The sequence below is a fragment of the Plecotus auritus genome (assembly GCF_963455305.1).
Source record: "Plecotus auritus genome assembly, chromosome: 2".
Classification (NCBI taxonomy): Eukaryota; Metazoa; Chordata; class Mammalia; order Chiroptera; family Vespertilionidae; genus Plecotus; species Plecotus auritus.
Window position 1 is genome coordinate 23,679,333 of NC_137771.1, and position 20,549 is coordinate 23,699,881.

A 20,549-nucleotide genomic window follows, 5' to 3' on the forward strand; every position below is an offset into this window, starting at 1 on the left:
TCTAATTAGCATATTACCCTTTTATTAGTATAGATGATAACATTACATTTTTGGTAACAGAGGAAGCTACTATCATCATTTGAGGAATTGGTATCTCATATTGTGATTTTTCAAAATCACCAAGATCTTCATGTTTAAACACCAAAGGTTTAAACAATGTTTTTAAATTTTTTGATATATATTTCCTGCCTTTAATTCATTTCACCTTTAAACAGATTATGCTAAGCATAGATCAACTTTTACATAATGATGCAGAATTTCATCGTTATAAGCATCATTTATTATACTGTTGTAATTCTCAATGCATGGACCAAAGGTTCTATTAAGGCCGTAAGTCATAGTTGAAACTTGTTTTCAGTTTACAAAGTTGTGTGGGTTTTTCTCCCTCCTTTTGTAACTAGCTGTCACTTCCTCCAGCTGTCAGTGTATGTGGCATGCCTGCAGCAGCACACTCATTTTCCCTTTCCCAATCTTATTTTTCTAATCATTCAATTTCTAACTCACTGCAAACTATGCCTTATGAGAAAACATATATCAAAGTGCTTTTTATATCGCCATATATGTAAGTTTTATTCTTGAAATCTATATCACTACACTCATATCTGACATAAACATAAATGTTGTCTCTTTTAAGTAAACAACATAACCTAAATATTTAAACTTAAAAATAAATAGATAAACTTTACATTATTTTGGTTACTCAGAAGCCTTTTAAAATTTTTAAATGTTTTTGCTTATATTCTACTCTGACTTTGTTTTAGATCCATGGTTCTCGATTTGTAAACTTTAGTGCACATCAAAACTACCTGGAGGCCTTTGGTCTAGATAAAGTTTTTGGGTGGCCTCTGATAAAGGGGGTATGTTAATTCAGTCTGATTTGAATAACTTCTTCAGTATGAACTAATGTACATGTTACATGAATTTCTTAAGAGTTGTAAAGTGATATTTCCTGTATTCTTCATAATACATCATTGACCTCATTCTCAAAAAAGTTATCAAAATCTTATGAAATTACTAGTGAGAATTTTAGCATGTGTTTCAAGAGGAACTGTGTCTTTTTCATTGTTTAATTACTTTACATAACCCTGTAAGAATAATTATAGACTTATATAATTTTTGCATTAAAATTAAAAGCACATAGATTTATTTTTAAAACTTTTTTCAAGGGAATAAACTTTTAATTTTGTTTATATTATTACTTGGACTTTAGAATCTGCAAAAGGCCACCAGTTTTTAGTACAACATATTCTTACAGTATAGACTGTGAACCTTTAACAATAATTAAAATGTCATTGTAGCAAGTAATGTTTTCTTTCTCCATTTTGCAATATCAAATAAGATTTACCTCTAAACTGTTTCAAACATGGCTTTATTTTCCATAAGTGCACTGATTTTAATCCAGAAATATAAACATCCTTGGATCTACCTGCGGCTTAACAAGTAATGTCCTCCTTTGACACAGATGCCTAATTGCCCTGAAGTGATCAGTGAGATAATATAAACTGAAGTTCTGAATTTGGTCCAGGAGAGTTACATGAGTTTTACATAGATCAGGGGTGGAGAACATCCAGCCTGCGAGCCGTAAAAAGCCTGAGAAATCATTTGGTCTGACCCTGCCAATGTTTGACCAAGTATAGCAGCCTCACTTTTAAGTTGATAATTTTGTATGGCCTGTGAATGATGTTATAAATATCCAAATGGCCCTTGGCTGAAAAAGGTTCCCCACCGCTGATACATGATCCTTACTGCATTGTTACTTTGTGGGGCTGTAACAATCAAGAAAGCAAGATTAAAGTTATTGTGCCAAGTGCCCTTGCAATGTGACTCCGTTGCTTGAGTGTCATCTGTGCACCAAAAGATCACTCGTTCGGTTCCCAGTCAGGGCACATACCCAGGTTGGGAGTTCAATGTTTCTCTCTCTCACGCTCTCCCTCTGCCTTCCTCTCTAAATCAATAAAAATATATTTTTAAAAAATATTGTGCCAAGTATTTGAGATCATTTTCCCACTAGAAGAGCCAAATACAGAGTCTATTAAACCATGCTCCCCAGTTTGTTTGTTTATTTATTTACTAGAGGCCCGGTGCATGAAATTCATGCACTCGGGGGAGCAGGGGTCTCTCAGCCCAGCCTGCACCCTCTTGCAGTCCAGGAGCCCTTGGGGGATGTCATGTGGAGCAGGCCTAAGCCGGCAGTCGGACATCCTTAGCACTGCTGCAGAGGTGGGAGAGGCTCCCGCCACCGCCACTGCGCTCGCCAGCCGTGAGCCCAGTTTCTGGCTGAGCGGTGCTCCCCCGGTGGGAGCGCACTGACCACCAGGGGACAGCTCCTGCATTGAGCGTCTGCCCCCTGGTGGTCAGTGTGCATCATAGTGACTGGTCGTTTTGCCATTTGGTCAATTTGCATATTAGCCTTTTATTATATAGGAGGATTTTATTGATTTCAGAGATGAAGGGAGAGAGATAGAAACATAAATGATGAGAGAGAACCATTGATCGGCTCTCTCCTGCACATCCCCCACTGGGGAAAGAGCCTGCAACCTGGCATGTGCCCTGACTGGGAATGGAACCATGACCTCCTGGTTCATAGGTCGATGCTCAACCACTGAGCCACACCAGCTGGGCCATTCTCCCCAGTTTATACCAAATATCCTAGCTTAGTTTCAATTTCATGTATTGGTTCTTATTGCCTCCAAATCTACATACATTTGTCCTGGTTTGGGGATCTGAAAATGTGGGCCCAATAACTATGCTACACTCCTTTTACAAAAACATTCTCCTGAGCAAACAAAATTCCTATCTACAAGAAGCCACCACCAGATTGTGTCTGTAGGTGTTAACTGACCTCTGAGGAGTCTATGTAATTTCTGATTCTGCAGCTTCTTCTTGTTTTAAGTTCTTTTAAAACTTTAATTAAATTATTTTCTCATTTTAGTTTTAAGAAAACATGGAAAATTCCAGCATAATCACAGATGTGTTTAATACTAAAATGACTTTAGTGAAAATATTCAAATAAAGATTGACCTTTGTTTTTAAGTGACTGATCAAGGTAGAAAATGTTAGTAGATTTTTGTTTGCTTGCTTGTTTCAGAAAAAAGAACTTGAAATTTCTAAAAAGACGTTGTCTCTTGTAGTTTTCCTTTACAGCTAGAAAATGGTCAAGCCATGGAATGTACTGTAGCTCAATATTTTAAGCAAAAGTATAGTCTGCAGCTGAAATATCCCCATCTTCCCTGTCTCCAAGTGGGACAAGAACAAAAGCATACATACTTACCACTTGAGGTAAACTAAATTTTCTTTTGCCAGTCTGCCAATTTCTTGAATGGGTTAAAAAAAATAAAAATAAAAGTCATGTCTAAACGAGCAGTAGAATTTAGTATTAATTTCTGAGATATTTTGGGCTGATTAACAGAATTTTCATTTTGGGGGAAAACGAAAGATGCAACATATAGTTGGGCAAAGGCTTAAGATACAGCACAAACGAAATTTCTCTTTGCCTCTTGGCAGGTCTGTAATATAGTGGCTGGACAGCGATGTATAAAGAAACTTACAGACAATCAGACTTCCACAATGATCAAAGCCACAGCAAGATCTGCTCCTGACCGACAGGAAGAAATCAGTAGACTGGTCAGTAAGGCATGGTCATTAAGATAAGCTAGCTTTAACACGAAAAAGTAGAAAAACTCCTGATGGGACACAGTTACTCTTTGGTTTTTATATATGCAGGCTTTCCTGTTCTTTAGGTGAAGAGTAACAGCATGGTGGGTGGACCTGATCCATACCTTAAAGAATTTGGTATTGTTGTCCACAATGAAATGACAGAGCTCACAGGCAGGGTACTTCCAGCACCAATGCTACAGTATGGAGGCCGGGTAAGCTTTTTATTTTATTCAGCAAGCTTCTTCCAATAACCAGTCAAAAAGAGAATAATTGAGGACTTTTTTCTACAAGCCACAGTGAATTTACCCATAGTTTTGCTTATGATTGCTCTTTGTCTTTTGGCTAATACCAAATAGAGTTCTGTTTGTCCCCTCATCAATATTCAAATGGCCTTAGATTGTAATGTCTTTTCTCTTTTCTTTTGTTTCTTTTTTTGTTTTGTTTTGTTTTTAAAGAATAAAACAGTAGCCACACCCAACCAGGGTGTCTGGGACATGCGAGGAAAGCAGTTTTATGCTGGCATTGAAATTAAAGTTTGGGCAGTTGCTTGTTTTGCGCCTCAGAAACAATGTAGGGAAGATTTACTAAAGTGAGTATCTTCATATTTTCAGCTTAGTAATATCCCTTCCAGATATGAAAACACCATCTTTCTGTGAATGTGCTGTGTGCACTGGCACTAAATCCCTGCCTCCTATAGTGGCACCATCTGGCTATAGGAAAAACACCTTGTATTATAGTAAATCGCCAATTTGGGAATTGCATTAAGAATCTGACTCAGCTTCCTTACATTTAGAGCAGAAATTTGTGACTAACAAGGTTGAAGCAGTGCCGGTTGGCAAATTCTTGGGTTCTTAGTGAAGCTTCCTTTGGTATTAATTGTATCTTTTCAGCTAAGATAAAAATGAGTTCATTTTGAATCATTCTGATTTACTAGCAAGCATGTTTTATTGAAGGGTCATTGGACTAAGATCTCTGTTTCATGTCATACACATTCAGGTATTGTTATAAAGGAAGTTAGAGAGAAGGGTGGAAAAATCAAGGCAGGAAAAGGGAACTGGGATGAAAGAAAGGAATCCTACAGAATATTGGCAAATATTACACAAAAGAAATTATTCTGAAAACTTTATACATAGATTGAAGTAATTTCTTAAATCTAAAGTTTAAAATTTCATGCGTTTTTCTTTTCTGAAGTGATGATTTCTTTTGATATTGTATTGATTCAGTCTGTTACTAGTTTGAATGTAGTCCTAAATGCACTGATTGTATAACAGCGTGTATCTGTGATCTGAATGGAATACAAGCTTACAAAAGCTTACTCAACTATTCTCTTAGCAGGCTTACCAAAATACACATTTACCTGACATTTTGGCTTTGCTTTTCTTCAGTCCAAAATTACTGACTGGAATGTTTAAAAAAAATAAAAAATCTTTGGGCAGGAATGTTATTCTAGTCCTTGGGTCCTAACTGAGGCATAATTATTTACAAATTCAAAATGATAATCTGATAGCTTAATACAGATTCTTCTGCATTGCAAAATGATAATCTGATAGCTTAACAATACAACTGCCAGTCTATTTTTTGCAACCAGCTAGAGATTTTTGTTGTTGTTTATTTGTTTATGTCTCATTTTGGCTAAGAATTTGCAGAACTGAAAGAAGTATCATAGAGGGAAATAGATGTTAAGAATGTACTCTGAAATGAAAGCACTGTGCCACTGGTTCTGTTTTAACAGGAGTTTCACTGACCAGCTCCGTAAAATCTCTAAGGATGCAGGAATGCCCATCCAGGGTCAGCCATGTTTCTGCAAGTATGCACAAGGTGCAGACAGCGTGGAGCCCATGTTTAAACATCTGAAAATGACATATGTGGGCCTACAGCTAATAGTGGTGATCTTGCCTGGGAAGACGCCAGTATATGGTATGGACTCCTTTAATGCTGAATGAAGGATGATTTCAATAGTAGGTGTAACAGTCAGGATAAGCTAGGTTATGCTTCAGTCACAAACAACCCTGGACTCTCAGGGTCTCCAAGCAGCAAAGGCTTGCTTTTTGCTGCTGCTGTGTGATCATTGAGGGTAGACTGCAGCCGTGGCTCCATATCATCATATCATTTTCACTCTGGAACCCAGGTTGGCAGAGCAGTCACTGTTTGTAATGTTGCTGGCTCCATGGCAGTGAGAAAAGAGAGCTCTAGAGGGTTCTTAACATCTGCAACTTCTTGGCCACAACCAGCAGTATTGGCCCATCCAACCTGTGTGAGGCAAATGGGAATGGGGCCAGGAAATGCAGTGGACTGGGGCATGCAGTGAAACTCTATCCTAGCCCCAAAGCAGGAAGAACTGGAATGTTGGTGAAAAACACTTAGGAATATCAGAGTGGGAAAGAGGAGGTGTTTTAGTTTGTATCTGTTATAAGAAGAATAATATAAAGTCCTTTTGGCTATTATCTAAGTAAAGGATTTGGGAACTATAGACCAGCTGTTTGAACTTTATAAAATGTCTTCAAATTTGTTTCTTTTGATACCTTCAGTTTTTCTCTAATGTTTAGGGGGGAAAAAAAAGAGGGGTGTGGGATTGGGATGGAGGAGAAAAAAATTCAAAGGGCGGGTATGTGTATAGTGAGAGGGAGGAGCTAGGGAGATTGATTCCTTTGCCAGGTTAGTCCTGTGGGAAAAGGAACCTCACAGGACTCAGTGAGTAGTGGCAGGCAGCATCATAGAATAAAGAAAGTAGGCTAGTTTAAAAGTCTTTGGGAGTGAAGAAAAGGGGTGGGGAATGGCCTATCCAAACTGAAAAGAAATATTGCCCTGGGGGTTTAGCAAATGAAAACACCACACATGAAAAGTATCTAGCACAGTGTACAGTATGTAGTAGGCACCCTCTAAATGTCAGGATGTGGATTTTCCCCCTTTACTCTTAGTAATTGACAGAATATTTAAACGTTTTAAAAAATCAATTAACTTATTTTTGTAGCGGAGGTGAAACGTGTTGGAGATACCCTCCTGGGTATGGCCACGCAGTGTGTCCAGGTAAAAAATGTAGTGAAGACCTCACCCCAGACCCTTTCCAACCTTTGCCTGAAGATAAATGCAAAGCTTGGAGGAATTAACAACGTGCTTGTACCTCATCAAAGGTAAGATTCTGAACTCTACTCTTTCCCACTTTTTAAAATTAAGATCTAGCATTTAGTTTACAGCAAAGCATACAAATCTCAAATATGCATCCCAATTGCTTTTTCTTTTTATAATTATTTTTAAACTTATTTATGTATGTATGTATGTATGTATGTATTTATTTATTTATTTATTTTAGAGAGAGAAGGGGAAAAAGAAAAAGAGGAGACATTGATTTGTTGTTCCACTTATTTATGCACTCATTGGTTAATTTTTTATTTTTTATTTTTTTTTAAATATATATTTTATTGATTTTTTTTACAGAGAGGAAGGGAGAAGGATAGAGAGTTAGAAACATCGATGAGAGAGAAACATCGATCAGCTGCCTCCTGCACACCCCCCACTGGGGATGTACCCGCAACCAAGGTACATGCCCTTGACCGGAATCGAACCTGGGACCCTCAGTCCGCAGGCCAACGCTCTATCCACTGAGCCAAACCGGTTAGGGTTCATTGGTTAATTTTTTTCTTTCTTTTTTGGTCTTGTTAATCCTCACCTGAGAATATTTTTCCCATTGATTATTAGAGAAAAGTGGAAGGTGTGAGTGAGGGAGGGGAAGAGAGGAGAGAAAGAGAAGCATCTATGTGAGAAAGACACATTGATTGGTTGCCTTCTGCAGGGATTGAACCTGCAACCCAGGTACCTGCCTTTGCCGGAGAATACAACCTGTGAGCCTTCCATCCGCAGGCCGACACTCTACCACTGAGCCACGCCAGCCAGGGCATGGGTCCTCTTTTAATTCTTTCCTTCCTACTGTGACAGAAGAACCATGTTGATTTCTGTGGTCAATTCAGATTCACTGTACTGGGTGGCACTGGTACTCAGTGGGCCTTAGAGTTCTCTTCCAATGGGCATAAGTCTTTATTCTCTCTTATCAGAATACTAGAGGCCCGGTGCACGAAATTTGTGCACTCGGGGGGAGGTTGTCCCTCAGCCCGGCCTGCGCCCTCTCAGGGAGCGGGCCTAAGCCATCAGTCGGACATCCTTAGTGCTGCGTTGGAGGCAGGAGAGGATCTGGCCACCGCCGCTGTGCTCACCAGCTGTGAGCCCAGCTCAGGGCTTCTGGTTGAGCAGCGCTCCCCCTGTGGGAGCACACTGACCACCAGGGGCAGCTCCTCCGTTGAGCGTCTGCCCCCTGGTGGTCAGTGTGCATCATAGTGACTGGTCATTCTGCTATTCGGTCAATTTGCATATTACCCTTTATTATATAGAATATCTGTGATTGTATTGGTGAGCTTGCTAAACCCAAACATTTTCACCTGTATATCTGAGTGGCAATGTGTCTTTAAATCTGAGCAGGCCATCAGTGTTCCAGCAGCCTGTCATCTTCCTGGGAGCAGATGTTACCCACCCCCCTGCAGGAGATGGGAAGAAGCCTTCCATTGCTGCTGTCGTTGGCAGTATGGATGGCCACCCCAGCCGGTACTGTGCCACTGTTCGGGTGCAGACCTCCCGCCAGGAGGTCTCCCAGGAGCTCCTCTATAGTCAGGAGGTGATCCAGGACCTTACTAACATGGTTCGAGAGCTGCTGATCCAGTTCTACAAGTCCACACGCTTCAAACCTACACGGATCATCTATTACCGTGGAGGGGTATCCGAGGGACAAATGAAGCAGGTACTCTCATTATCCCATACTTGCCTTTTGGGGCTTGTAGGTGTAGGACCGAGCCCCCTTTCATCTGCCACTCTGAGTAAATCAGATCTGAGAGATACTAGGTGAGTTCTCAATTCATTGTCATTCCATTTGTAACTCCCAGGTAGCTTGGCCAGAACTAATAGCAATTCGAAAGGCATGTATTAGCTTGGAAGAAGATTACCGGCCAGGAATAACCTACATTGTGGTACAGAAAAGACATCACACACGACTCTTCTGTGCAGATAAAGCAGAAAGGGTAAGAAAACATAGGATAAATTTTATTATCTGATACAAGTAAATGTGTTTTTTGAGTGGACATCCAGACAGTTTTTTTCTAAAAGGAAAAGTGCCTAATAATAACTTAATAAATATACTAATTACAGCTCATCTTAGACGACCAGTTCTTAATGGTACAGGTTTCAAGACTGAATATATTTCTTGTTTGTAGAGTTTTTAGAGGAGAGGTCAGAAACATGCAGGGTCCACTAGGGTGATAAAGGCAACCTTCAAAGGGCAGGTTGATCCATCTGGACTTGATTGCCATTTGCTACCTATTGCTGCCAGTGCCTGAGGCGTGGTTCCAGGGTACAAAGAAGAATTTCTCTTCTAAATGATTTTATATCATTGTAGGGGATTCTTAGGGTACAAACTTTGAACATTTATGATGTCACACTTACTAACCATGGGCAGGTTACTTAACTTCTCTAAGCCATAATGTTCTCAACTGTAAAATCTATTAAGAACAATGCCTGGCCCAGCCGGCATTGCTCAGTGGTTGAGCATCGACCTATGAACCAGGAGGTCACTGTTCGATTCCTGGTCAGGGCATATGCCCAGATTGTGGGTTCGATCCCCAGTGTGGGACGTTCAGGAGGCAGCCAATCAATAATTCTCTCTCATCATTAGTGTTTCTATCTCTCTCTCCCTCTCCCTTCTTCTCTAAAATCAATAAAAATATATTTAAGAAGAAGAACAATACCTATATCACAGGGTTGTTGTGGTACAGTTCCCAGCACTTGATAAAAGGCATTTTGTGTAATGTATCTATTTATGATCTTATCTTTATGTGTAAGCCAGGTAAGGACATGATATTGGAGACTTTGCTTCTGCAATATTTTTATGACACTACTTCATCTTTTCCAGGTCCTCCCTGATCCAACCCCAGGGAGACCAGTTCTCTCTGCTGCCTAATGATGTAATCTTGTGGGTCACTCCCACTATTTTCTAGTATGCCCTTGGTTTTTGCCTTTAATCCAAGGTTGTTTGTACTTTCTAAATCATTAGAGAACTAAGATTTTCTCCTTGAGGTTTCATTGCCCAACCCTGACTCGGTAGTACTTCTTAGATTCTGCTAATACAAATTTCTTGGACGCTTGCCCAAGCTCTGGGCACATCCTGCCAACTCCTCCTTAACTGCATTATCACCTTTTCATCCCTCTGTCAACTTGCTAGCCATGTAGCTTTTGGACTTGGATTATCTTTCTGAAACCCCAAGCTATGTGACAGGCTTGCTCTTTACTATCCAGTGTCACTCCCAACCTTTCAAGATTGACAATCCCAGTCCTAGGTCTACTTGGCACCCCTTGACCTTATCAACATCTTCACTCCTCTGAACATGCCTCTCGCTAATCTCCAGCTCTGAACCAGTCCACTTGCCCATTTTCTTTGCTTCTACTCTTAGGTTGATGGAGATTGCTGAAGAAAAGAGTCAATTGTTTAATAATGATGTGTATTATGCAAATTCATAGTAGCACATCTCAGCCAGGCCTTTGAGGCTGCAATTTTTTCAATTATTTTATTCCCCATTGTATCTGTTCCCAACTTTTGGACTCTTCTCAGCTCTCCTACCCTTTATTGCCAACAATTTATATTGCCCACGATAGAGCAATCTTGTATTTCCCTCTGAAAATAAAAATCTAGAAGGCATGCATTTTCTTGGCATTCCTTCCTCTACTTTCAAATTTAGTTAAATTTTCTGTTATGGATTATAATCCTTCCTCACATCTTATCTTATCTCCTTCCTCACATTTTAGAGGTAATCTCTCCACCTAAGCTTTTCTTACCCTGCTTATGCTTTTGTTCCTAATCCTTCTGCTCCCTCCAGCTTCACTTTATTAATCACCCTTTATTTTTAAAAAGTTTAATCTTTCCCATTAGTTTACTTCTCCTCACCCTCTAAACTTTCTCAACTTTTCCTTAGTCACCCAAAGAAACTTCTCTCTGCTGCTCTCTCAGTCTACCTGCCACCTTATCTTTCCTTCGTTTCTTGACCAACTTTTCGGAGAAAATGATTTGACTTTCTATCTGTACCTCCTCAGGTCATACTTCAGTTCCCTGTAGCTTGGCTTCAGCTTCAGTGACTCCACTGAGGTTGCTCTCTTCATGACTTGCTCATTTTAAATTCAGGGATATCCTGTCAGGTTCCCACACTGACCTCTTTGCAGCATTGACAATGATTGCCTTCTTTGGCCAGATTCACTATCCATCTCTCATCAGGCTTTCTTTGACTCTTCTACCTCCTCTGTCCATCAAATGCTGATGTTTCCTGGCATTTCACACTTCTCCTTCTTCTCAATTTCAACTCTCTTTAGTCTCACTCACTCCTCTGGATTCACTTATTTGCTTATCATTTCCTGAATCTGTATTCACAGCCCCAAACTTTTCTATGGAGCTCCCAACTGGCACTTCCAGTTATCTACCAGACAGATTTACTTAGATGCCCTATAGGCATAGTGTCAGTCAAGATAGGCTAGGCCATGCAAAAAACTCCAAAGTCATTGTGGCTTACAAAGATTTATTTCTTGCTCATGTTACACATTCACTGTGATTCTGTAGCAAGCAGCTGTGACCCCATTGTCCTCCCTTCAGAACCTAGGCTGACAGAGAAACATCTGTCTGGAACATTGCCAGTCATTGTAGCGGGGCGGGGGGTAGGGGGGCGCGGGGCGTGTGGGGAGATACATGACAAGCCTTATGCTGGCTTTTAAAGAGTCTGCCCAACCTGACTGGTTTGGCTCAGTGGATAGAGCGTCTGCCTGCGGACTGAAGGGTCCCAGGTACGATTCCGGTCAAGGGCATGTACCTTGGTTGCGGGCATATCACCAGTGAGGGGTGTGCAGGAGGCAGCTGATTGATGTTTCTCTCTCATCGATGTTTCTAGCTCTCTGTCTCTTTCCCTTCCTCTCTATAAAAAACCAATAAAATGTATTTTTTTTTTTAAAAGAGTCTGCCCAGAAGTAACACATTTCAGGCCACATTTTATTCTGCCAAAGCCAGTTACATGGCCACTCCTGAGTTAATTGGGTGGGGAAGTATAATCCTTCCCTAGGGAGGGGCACAGGAAGATTTGGCACCAGTGATACAATCTGCCACAGGCATTTCTAGCAAAACACGTCAAAACCTTTTACTTACTGTTTTATCCTCATCCAAAACTTGTGCCTCCCCCAATTTTTTTCTCTTGTGTTACTTGGCATAACTGTATATTAACTCAGCCAAGCTAGAAATTTCAGAATTGTCTTTAAACTCTTCTCCTGTCCCCCTGTATCCAGTTAGTCAAATAGTCCTCTGTTCTGCCCTGAAATCTCTCATCCCAGTTCTTTCTCTTGTGTGTTCCTTCTACTCTAGGCAGACTTCTTGTGTATTGCAGGAGACTCCTAGTGGTTTCCCTGTCTCCATGCCTCCACAAATGTATCCTTCAGCTACTCTCAGGGCTAGGTTTTAACATACAAATCTTATCCTGCCACTCCACTGCTCAAAACTCTTCCGACCCACTGCCTACCAAATGTTCTCCTGTGCTGTTCAGTTAGCCAAAACATAACATTTTAGTCTCATCTTTCATCATACCCTTATATACCTTCCATTTCCCATATACATTGTGCATTTTTATCCCTGACATGACCACATCCATTCAACAGCCCCCCCCCCTTTTTTTTCTATTAAAAAACTAGTGATCCAGTGCATGGATTCATGCACATTGAAAGGAAATTAATTAGAAGGTGGCTGGCAGGGCAGGACTGGGTGAGATGGGCCAGACACGCCCTGGAGCCAACCTCCTGTGGTCCCTCCCTTGCATCTGCGGAGGGAGCAGGGTCCCTTCGGCAGGTGGGGTCCCTCGGCCTGGCCTGTGGGGATTGGGCCAAAACGGCTCTCCAACATCCCCCAAGGGGTCCCAGAGTGCAAGAGGGCACTCTGCAAAGTTGCTGTTGTACAGGGTGTGGAATGCAAATGCAAGTGTGCAGTAAACCAGATTCGGGGCCAACAGTGCCCCAGCAACAACATAACCCACAGCCGAAGGTAGAATCACGTGGCCCCGTGAGGAATTCAGCTCCCTCCCCTCTGGTTTTGGGGTGAGTCACCTAAGAACTGCTGCTGCCAAGTCACTGCAGCTTGACAGCTCCTGTGTTGAACGTCTGCCCCCTGGTGGTGAGTGCACATCATAGTGACCGGTCGGATGGTCGGACACTTAAGGTCTGATATAGAAACAGTAAAATTTGCCCTTTTTAATATACTGTTCTGCAAGTTTTGACAAATGCATTTAGTTGTATAACCATCACCTCAATACAGATATAGAACAGTCACACACACAAAAGTCTCTCATGTCCTTTTGTAATCAACCCTTTCCCTTGCCTACAGTCCCTGGCAACCACTGTTATGTCCCTATAGTTTGGTTTTTTTCCAGAATGTCATATAAATGGATTTCCATAGCTTTTGAGTTGGGCTTCTTTTACTTACCCTAATGCACTTGAGATTCATCCAAGTTTTCGTGTGTATCAATAGTTTGTTCCTTTCTATTGCTGAGTAGTATTTCATGATATGGATGAGCCACAGTTTGTTTATCCATTTCTGTATTGAGGGGATATTTGGAGAGTTTCCTGTTTTCATCCCAGGCCCCCTTTCAACTGCTGCTTATCCTGTAAGGCATGACTCAACTATTTCCTCCCACCAGCTTTTCCCAGGGCCTTCCACAATGCCCTTTTCACATTGCTCTGCAGTTCGTTGTATATAGTTTCCATGAAGGGCAGGAAGCCATGTTTGTTAGTTCTCTCTGTGCCTCTGTCTTCCCTCCCAAACATTTGCTGCAGAGCCTTGCACATGGGTGCTCAAGCAGTAATTGTTGAATTGAACATGCCTGTACCCCTTTTCCCCAGGGCATCACCTCTTTAGGCTCTCATCTCTGGAGTCCAAGAGATTTAAAAAAAAAATAGATTCTATGGTCCAGTAAGTTTGGAAAATGCCATATATTCCATCTCCCTCTTTAAGATTATACCTTACTAAATAAAGGTTCTGAGAAGTCATGCAGTGGAAAAACCATTTAAATTTTGTTTAACTCAGTATTTTGCAAATTTGTTTGACCATAACACACCCAAATGCATTCTGCAGAACTAATATTCCTAAAGATTGTACTTTGGTAAGCAGTGCTAGAACTATTTTAACTAAGTTACTTTTCCTCTTGTTCAGTTAGGACCTGAGTTTACATCTGAATTTGATGGAATGAGACTTTTCTATACTCAAAGATGTACTTATATGCATTGGTGTATGATCCTCACCTGAAGGTAACCACAAGTAGAATGGAGCCAAATAAACTCCCATCAAATTTGTGCCTAGATGGCAAATAAAATTCCTCACATGGAACCCTGCTGTACAGCAGAAGAGAATGAAAATTGTCCAAATAGCAAGATTTAATTTCTTTCCTTGTAAATGCATTTCTAAAGTTCTCCCTCTGCTTTTCTAGAAGTTTGATCCTAGAGTTTTAGCCATAGAAGAACTTTGGAATTTTTAAAGTGTAAGATATTATTACTGGATCTTATAGCTGATTAGATTGAAGCCCAACAATATGCTTTGTTCAAGGTATGGAGTTGCAACGCTAGGCCTAGATCTGAAACTCTGGTTTCCTGATCCCATTTCAGTGGACTCTTCCTGATAAGGCATCTGCCAGTGTCTTCTTTTATTGATCCCCTAAAAGTGTTAGTTTTATTGAACCAATTCAAAGATTTCTTCATCTTGCCATAGCCAGTTTGGCTCAGTGGATAGAACATCGGCCTGTGGACTGAAGGTACCCAGGTTTGATTCTGGTCATGGGCATGTACTTCTGTGGCAGGCTCAATCCCCGGCCCTGGTTGGGGCATGTGTGGGAGGCAACGAATCGATGTCTCTCTCTCACATTGATGTTTCTCTCTCTGTCTCTCCACCTCCCTTTCACTCTCTCTAAAAATCAATAGAAAAATATTCTTGGGTGAGGATTAACAACAACAACAAATTGCTTCATCTTAACTTTTACTGCAAGTTGTGGATTTTTTAAAATTCCAAACAAGGAATAAAAGTGATTTTTCTCAGGAATCTTACCCATCTTTTTTTCTTTTCGTCTGTGAACATACCATTGTGTCATCCTATCTAATAAAGCGGGAATATGCTAATTGACCATCACTCCATCACAAAGATGGCTGCACCCACAGCTGAGGCCAAGTTCTCCTAAGGAGCCTTAATGAGCAATCAGCAGGGATCTGAGGCTACGTCCTCCCCCGCCCCCCATGGGGCTTGACAGGGGACCTCAGGCCATGGCCCCCGCCCTGGCGTCAGGCTGGGGGACCTCAGGCTGCACCCCCGACCCCAGTGCCAGGCCAGGGGACCTGAGGCCATGCCCCCCACCCAGCGAGGCTTGACAGGGGACCTCAAGGTGTGCTTCCCATCCTGGTGCTGGGCTAGGGGACCTCAGGCCGCGCCCCCCACCAGGTGGGGCTTGACAGGGGACCTTAGGCTGTCCCCCCACCACAGCACCAGGCCAGGGGACCTGAGGCTGTGCCCCCCTGCCTGGCTGGGCTTGATAGGGGACCTTAGGCCATGCCCCCCACCCAGCGGGGCTTGATGGGGGACCTCAAGATGCACCCCCAGGGCTGGGTCAGGGAAACTCAGGCCGCACCCCTGCCCAGCGGGGCTTGACGGGGGACCTGAGGCTGCACCCCCACTCTCAGTGCTGGGCCAGGGGACCTGAGGCTGTGCCACCCTGCCTGACGGGGCTTGACGGGGGACCTCAGGCCATGCCCCCCACCCAGAGGGGCTTGACAGGGGATTTCAGGCTGTGTCCCCCACCTGGCGGGGCTTGATGGAGGACCTCAAGGTACACCCCCCACCCCAGTCTGGGCTGGGGGACCTCAGGCCATGCCCCCCATCCTGGCGCTGGGCCAGGGGACCTGAGGCTACGCCCCCTGCCCAGCAGGTCTTGACAAGGGTGGGACTGGCCGGGTCTGGATCTAGTCCAATTGGGGGGGCCAGCCAGGTCTGGGTCTCATGCGATTTTGAGGTGCATGTGGGTGGGCGGGGACTTGACTCTGGGTCCCGTGGTGTGCCCCAGACTCTGACAAGAGGAAGGTTTTCATATACATTTCACTAATTTTCTTTCATCTCTGACACTTCTATTATAGAGAAAGGGCAAATTGCAATATTAAATTATTTCCTCTAATTCATCCCCTTTTAATGTGCACGAATTTCGTGCACCGGGCCACTAGTCTGTTAATAGAGGACAATCATTTAGCCCAAAGCCACTAGTAAAATAATTATTTGTCTGGATCCCCCTACAGCAGTGGTTCTCAACCCTTCTGATGCCGCGACCCTTTAATACAGTTCCTCATGTTGTGGTGACCCCCAACCATAAAATTATTTTCTTTGCTACTTCATAACTGTAATTTTGCTTCTGTTAATGAATCGTAATGTAAATATCTGTGCTTTCCAATGGTCTTAGGCTCTACAGCAGCGGTTGCCTAAGATCATTGGAAAACACAGATATTTACATTACGATTTATAACAGTAGCAAAATTACAGTTAGGAAGTAGCAACGAAAATAATTTTATGGTTGGGGATCACCACAACATGAGGAACTGTATTAAAGGGTCACGGCATTAGAAAGGTTCAGAACCACTGCCCTAGAGAAACCATGGAGTATATTTATTTGAGAAAATACTTATGGATGAAATGGTTGGGCTAAGGGAAAGTTATAGAAAGTTCAACATCTTGAATTAAACTGGTTTGTAAGAGCAACTTATAACTTGTTGCCAATTAACATAGAAAAAAATGGCCTGAGCTCAGGTTGGCCTGTTGGTGACTAATTACATTTTTTTTTAATAGGTGGGTAAAAGTGGCAATGTACCAGCGGGCACTACCGTGGATAGCACCATCACACATCCATCCGAGTTTGACTTTTACCTCTGTAGTCATGCAGGAATTCAGGTAATTTGGAAGCTGGTCCAGATCTTTCACTTGATAGGTAGATGTTTGCAAATTCAGCAACTAGCTTGAGTAGACTTGTTATTATATACTGTATATAACTTTGTTAATGCTTGTATCCTAGAACTGTTATCTTTTGGTCTAGGTATCTGCTTGTAGGTGTGCTAGGCAGGAATACTTCTGAATTTAAGGAATAGATTTCAGTTCTTCTCTCAAGTAGTCAACCAATATCAGAAATTTATTCATCATAAAACTCTCTCTCCAGGGAACCAGTCGCCCTTCACATTACCAGGTCTTGTGGGATGACAACTGCTTTACTGCAGATGAGCTTCAGCTCCTGACTTACCAGCTATGCCACACCTATGTGCGGTGCACACGCTCAGTCTCTATTCCAGCCCCTGCATATTATGCCCGGCTTGTAGCATTCAGAGCAAGGTATCATCTGGTGGATAAAGATCATGACAGGCAAGTTTCTCAGGCATAAGAAAATCTCTTTCTGTCTGTGTTAGCAGCATGTTTTAAAAAAATGAGCTGTGCCCTAGCCGGTTTGGTTCAATGGATAGAGCGTCGGCCTGTGGACTTAAGGGTCCTGGGACCAATTCTGGTCAAGGGCACGTACCTCACTTGCAGGCTCAATCCCCGGGCCTGGCTGCAGCACCTTCGGGAGGCAGCCAATCAATGTATCTCACTTTGTCTTTCCCATTCCCTTCCACTCTCTCTAAAAAAATCAGTGGAAAAATGTCCTTGGGTGAGGATTAACAAAAAGAAAAATTTTTAAATGAGCTGCTGCAGAAAAATTTTTACAGGAGTTAGTCTTCCTTTTAAGGTTTAAATAGCAAGCAGTGAATAAAATTGCATGTGCCTTTGAGAGTTTATAATGTGACTTTGGTCCAAGAAGTGCTCAGGCTGTTTATACTTACTTGTATGGTGTGTCTAAAGTCTGCCCAAGGAAAAGAATCTAATTTGAAGGTCCCTGTGGTTTTCCTATGGAGCCAAATGCATTTCAGTTCTGCTCAGGTCCTGGGCAGCCTCAGATGGTGGCCAGCACAGTACCCTGGCTCCAATCAGAAGAGTCACAGGCCTGTGGATTCCACTTCATACAAGGGAAAGACTTAACAGTCCACTTTGCTTTCATAGTTTAGTGGAAGAATGCATTGGAGTGAACCTGGGGCTGTGTGTGGGAGGGGAGGTGTATCATATCATTCTCACCCCCAAATAGGGATCTCAAGAGAATCAGACATTTTGACCTATTACTGAGCTACTATTAAATAGCTAAACAAGCTCCCTGCAGTAATTTTCTTTTTCCAAATGACCATCTGTGAAGTGTAGCAGTTTCTGGGCTCTTCCCCAAGTCTGAATTCAGCTGCTAAATAGTACACATTCCACTGCAAATCTTTTTTTTTTAAATTTAATCTTTATTGTTCAGATTATTACAATTGTTCCTCTTTTTCCCCCAGAGCTCCCCTCCACCCGGTTCCCACCCCACCCTCTGCCCTTACCTCCCCCACACTGTTCTCATCAATAGGTGTACGATTTTTGTCCAGTCTCTTCCCGCACCCCCATACCCCTTTCCCCCCAAGAATTGTCAGTCCACTCCCTTTCTATGCCCCTGATTCTATTATATTCACCAGTTTATTCTGTTCATCAGATTTTTTATTCACTTGATTTTTAGATTCACTTGTTGATAGATATGTATTTGTTGTCCATAATTTTTGTCTTTACCTTTTTCTTCTTCTTCCTCTTCTTAAAGAATACCCTTCAGCATTTCATATAATACTGGTTTGGTGTTGAACTCCTTTAGCTTTTTCTTATCTGTGAAGCTCTTTATCTGACTTTCAATATTGAATGATAGCTTTGCTGGGTAGAGTAATCTTGGTTGTAAGTTCTTGCTATTCATCACTTTGAATATTTCTTGCCACTCCCATCTGGCCTGCATAGTTTCTGTTGAGAAATCAGCTGACAATCGTATGGGTGCTCCCTTGTAGGTAACTAACTGTTTTTCTCCTGCTGCTTTTAATATTCTCTCTTTGTCTTTTGCTCTTGGCATTTTAATTATGATGTGTCTTGGTGTGGTCCTCTTTGGATTCCTTTTGTTTGGGGTCCTGTGCACTTCCTGGACTTGTAAGTCTATTTCTTTCATCAGGTGGGGGAAGTTTTCAGTCATTATTTCTTCAAATAGGTTTCCAGTATCTTGCTCTCTGTCTTCTTCTGGCACCCCCATAATTCGGATGTTCGTACGCTTGAAGTTGTCCCAGAGGCTCCTTACACTATCTTCATATTTTTGGATTCTTTTTTCTTTTTTTTCTTTTTTTTTTTCAAAATGTATTTTATTGATATTTCACAGAGAGGAAGGGAGAGGGATAGAGAGCTAGAAACATCGATGAGAGAGAAACATCGATCAGCTGCCTCCTGCACACCTCCCACTGGGGATATGCCTGCAACCAAGGTACATGCCCTTGACCGGAATCGAACCCGGGACCTTTCAGTCCGCAGGCCGACGCTCTATCCACTGAGCCAAACCGGTTTTGGCTGGATTCTTTTTTCTTTTTGCTTTTCCGGTTGAGTGTCTTTTGCTTCTTTGTATTTGAAATCTTTGACTTGATTCTTGTGGTCCTCTAATCTGCTGTTAGGTCTCTGTATAATATTTTTTATTTCAGTCGGTGTATGTTTAATTTCTAGTTGGTCCTTTTTCATATCCTCAAGGGTCTTGCAAAATTTATCAGCCTTTTCTAGGAAATTCTTGAAAAACCTTATAACCGTGGTTTTGAACTCTATATTCAAAAGTTTGCTTTCCTCCATTTCTTTCATTTGTGATCTGTTTCTTTGTCTCTGCATTTTGGCCGCTTCCCTGTGTTGATAGCGTGGCTTTGTGTGCTAGGTGTCCTATAGGGCCCAGTGGCTCAGCCTCCCCAGTTACCTGAGGTGGACACTCTTGGTGCACCCCTTTGTGGGCTGTGTGCACAGTTTTGTTATAGATAAGTTTTGATTGTTGTTGGTATCACTGGGAGGAATTGACCTCCAGGCCAATTGGCTGTGAGGATCAGCTGTGTCTATGCTGGGAGAACTTCTGTGCTGGAGACACCCTTATGAGATAAGACTTAAAAATTGCAAAAGCCTCTGTGCTCAGCTTGGATAGGGTGGAGTTTCAGGGCGGAGCAGACAGCCTTGGCTTCCTGTCAGCCCTGCCCTATGAGGCCCCTGGGTCTCAGTGTCCCTCAGTAATTGCTGTAAGCATCTCTGAGAGAAAGCCACCCTCAAGTTTCACCTGCCACCAGACAGTCCAGTTTCTCCCCGAATGAGTCTGGGTTCCCAGAAACTCGCCCGGAACTGGAGTTCAGCGCAGTCGGGAGCTTCCATCTCCCTCCCGCTTTAGAAAGCCAGCCGCTCACTCAACCGCCTGTGCACTCAGCAGTCAGTCCTCTCTGCACACGCGTGCCTCCGGGCCTCTGCCTCTGCAGCTCCCCTGAGTCTCAGTGTGCTTTCTCTTTTCCTGACAGTCCAGATTCCCCCCGAATGAATCTGGGTTCCCAGAAACTTGCCCAGAACTGGAGTTTAGTGCAGTTGGGAGCTTCTGTCTCCCTCCTGCTTTAGAAAGCCAGCCACGCACTCAGCTGCCCATGCACACAGCTGCCCGTCCTCTCTGCATGTGAGTCTCCGTACCTCAGCCTTTTGCAACTCCTCTGATTCTCAATGTGCTTTCCTCTTTCCTTCTAGTTGTAGAATTTCCACTCAGCCAGCTTTCCTGTGGTTCTGGATGGTGTCTGTTTTGTCTTTTAGTTGTAGTTTTGATATTGTTGTGCGAGGCAGCAGTTTAGGTGTTTACCTATGCCACCATCTTGGTTTCTCTCCTCTGCAAATCTATTTCTGT

General features: G+C 42.5%; 1 protein-coding gene across 1 annotated transcript in view; it reads left to right on the top strand.

The window, feature by feature from the left end:
- LOC308240378 (protein argonaute-4) overlaps positions 1-20,549 on the top strand; it is a 35,999-nt gene that overhangs the window by 10,321 nt on the left and 5,129 nt on the right. Inside the window, exons 8-17 of the mRNA XM_080653291.1 lie at positions 3,132-3,279; positions 3,505-3,624; positions 3,741-3,869; positions 4,113-4,246; positions 5,390-5,574; positions 6,629-6,788; positions 8,128-8,443; positions 8,586-8,720; positions 16,583-16,684; positions 16,947-17,146. Of these exons, the coding sequence (XP_080509417.1) occupies positions 3,132-3,279; positions 3,505-3,624; positions 3,741-3,869; positions 4,113-4,246; positions 5,390-5,574; positions 6,629-6,788; positions 8,128-8,443; positions 8,586-8,720; positions 16,583-16,684; positions 16,947-17,146 (1,629 nt within the window). The remainder of the gene's footprint in view (positions 1-3,131; positions 3,280-3,504; positions 3,625-3,740; positions 3,870-4,112; positions 4,247-5,389; positions 5,575-6,628; positions 6,789-8,127; positions 8,444-8,585; positions 8,721-16,582; positions 16,685-16,946; positions 17,147-20,549) is intronic.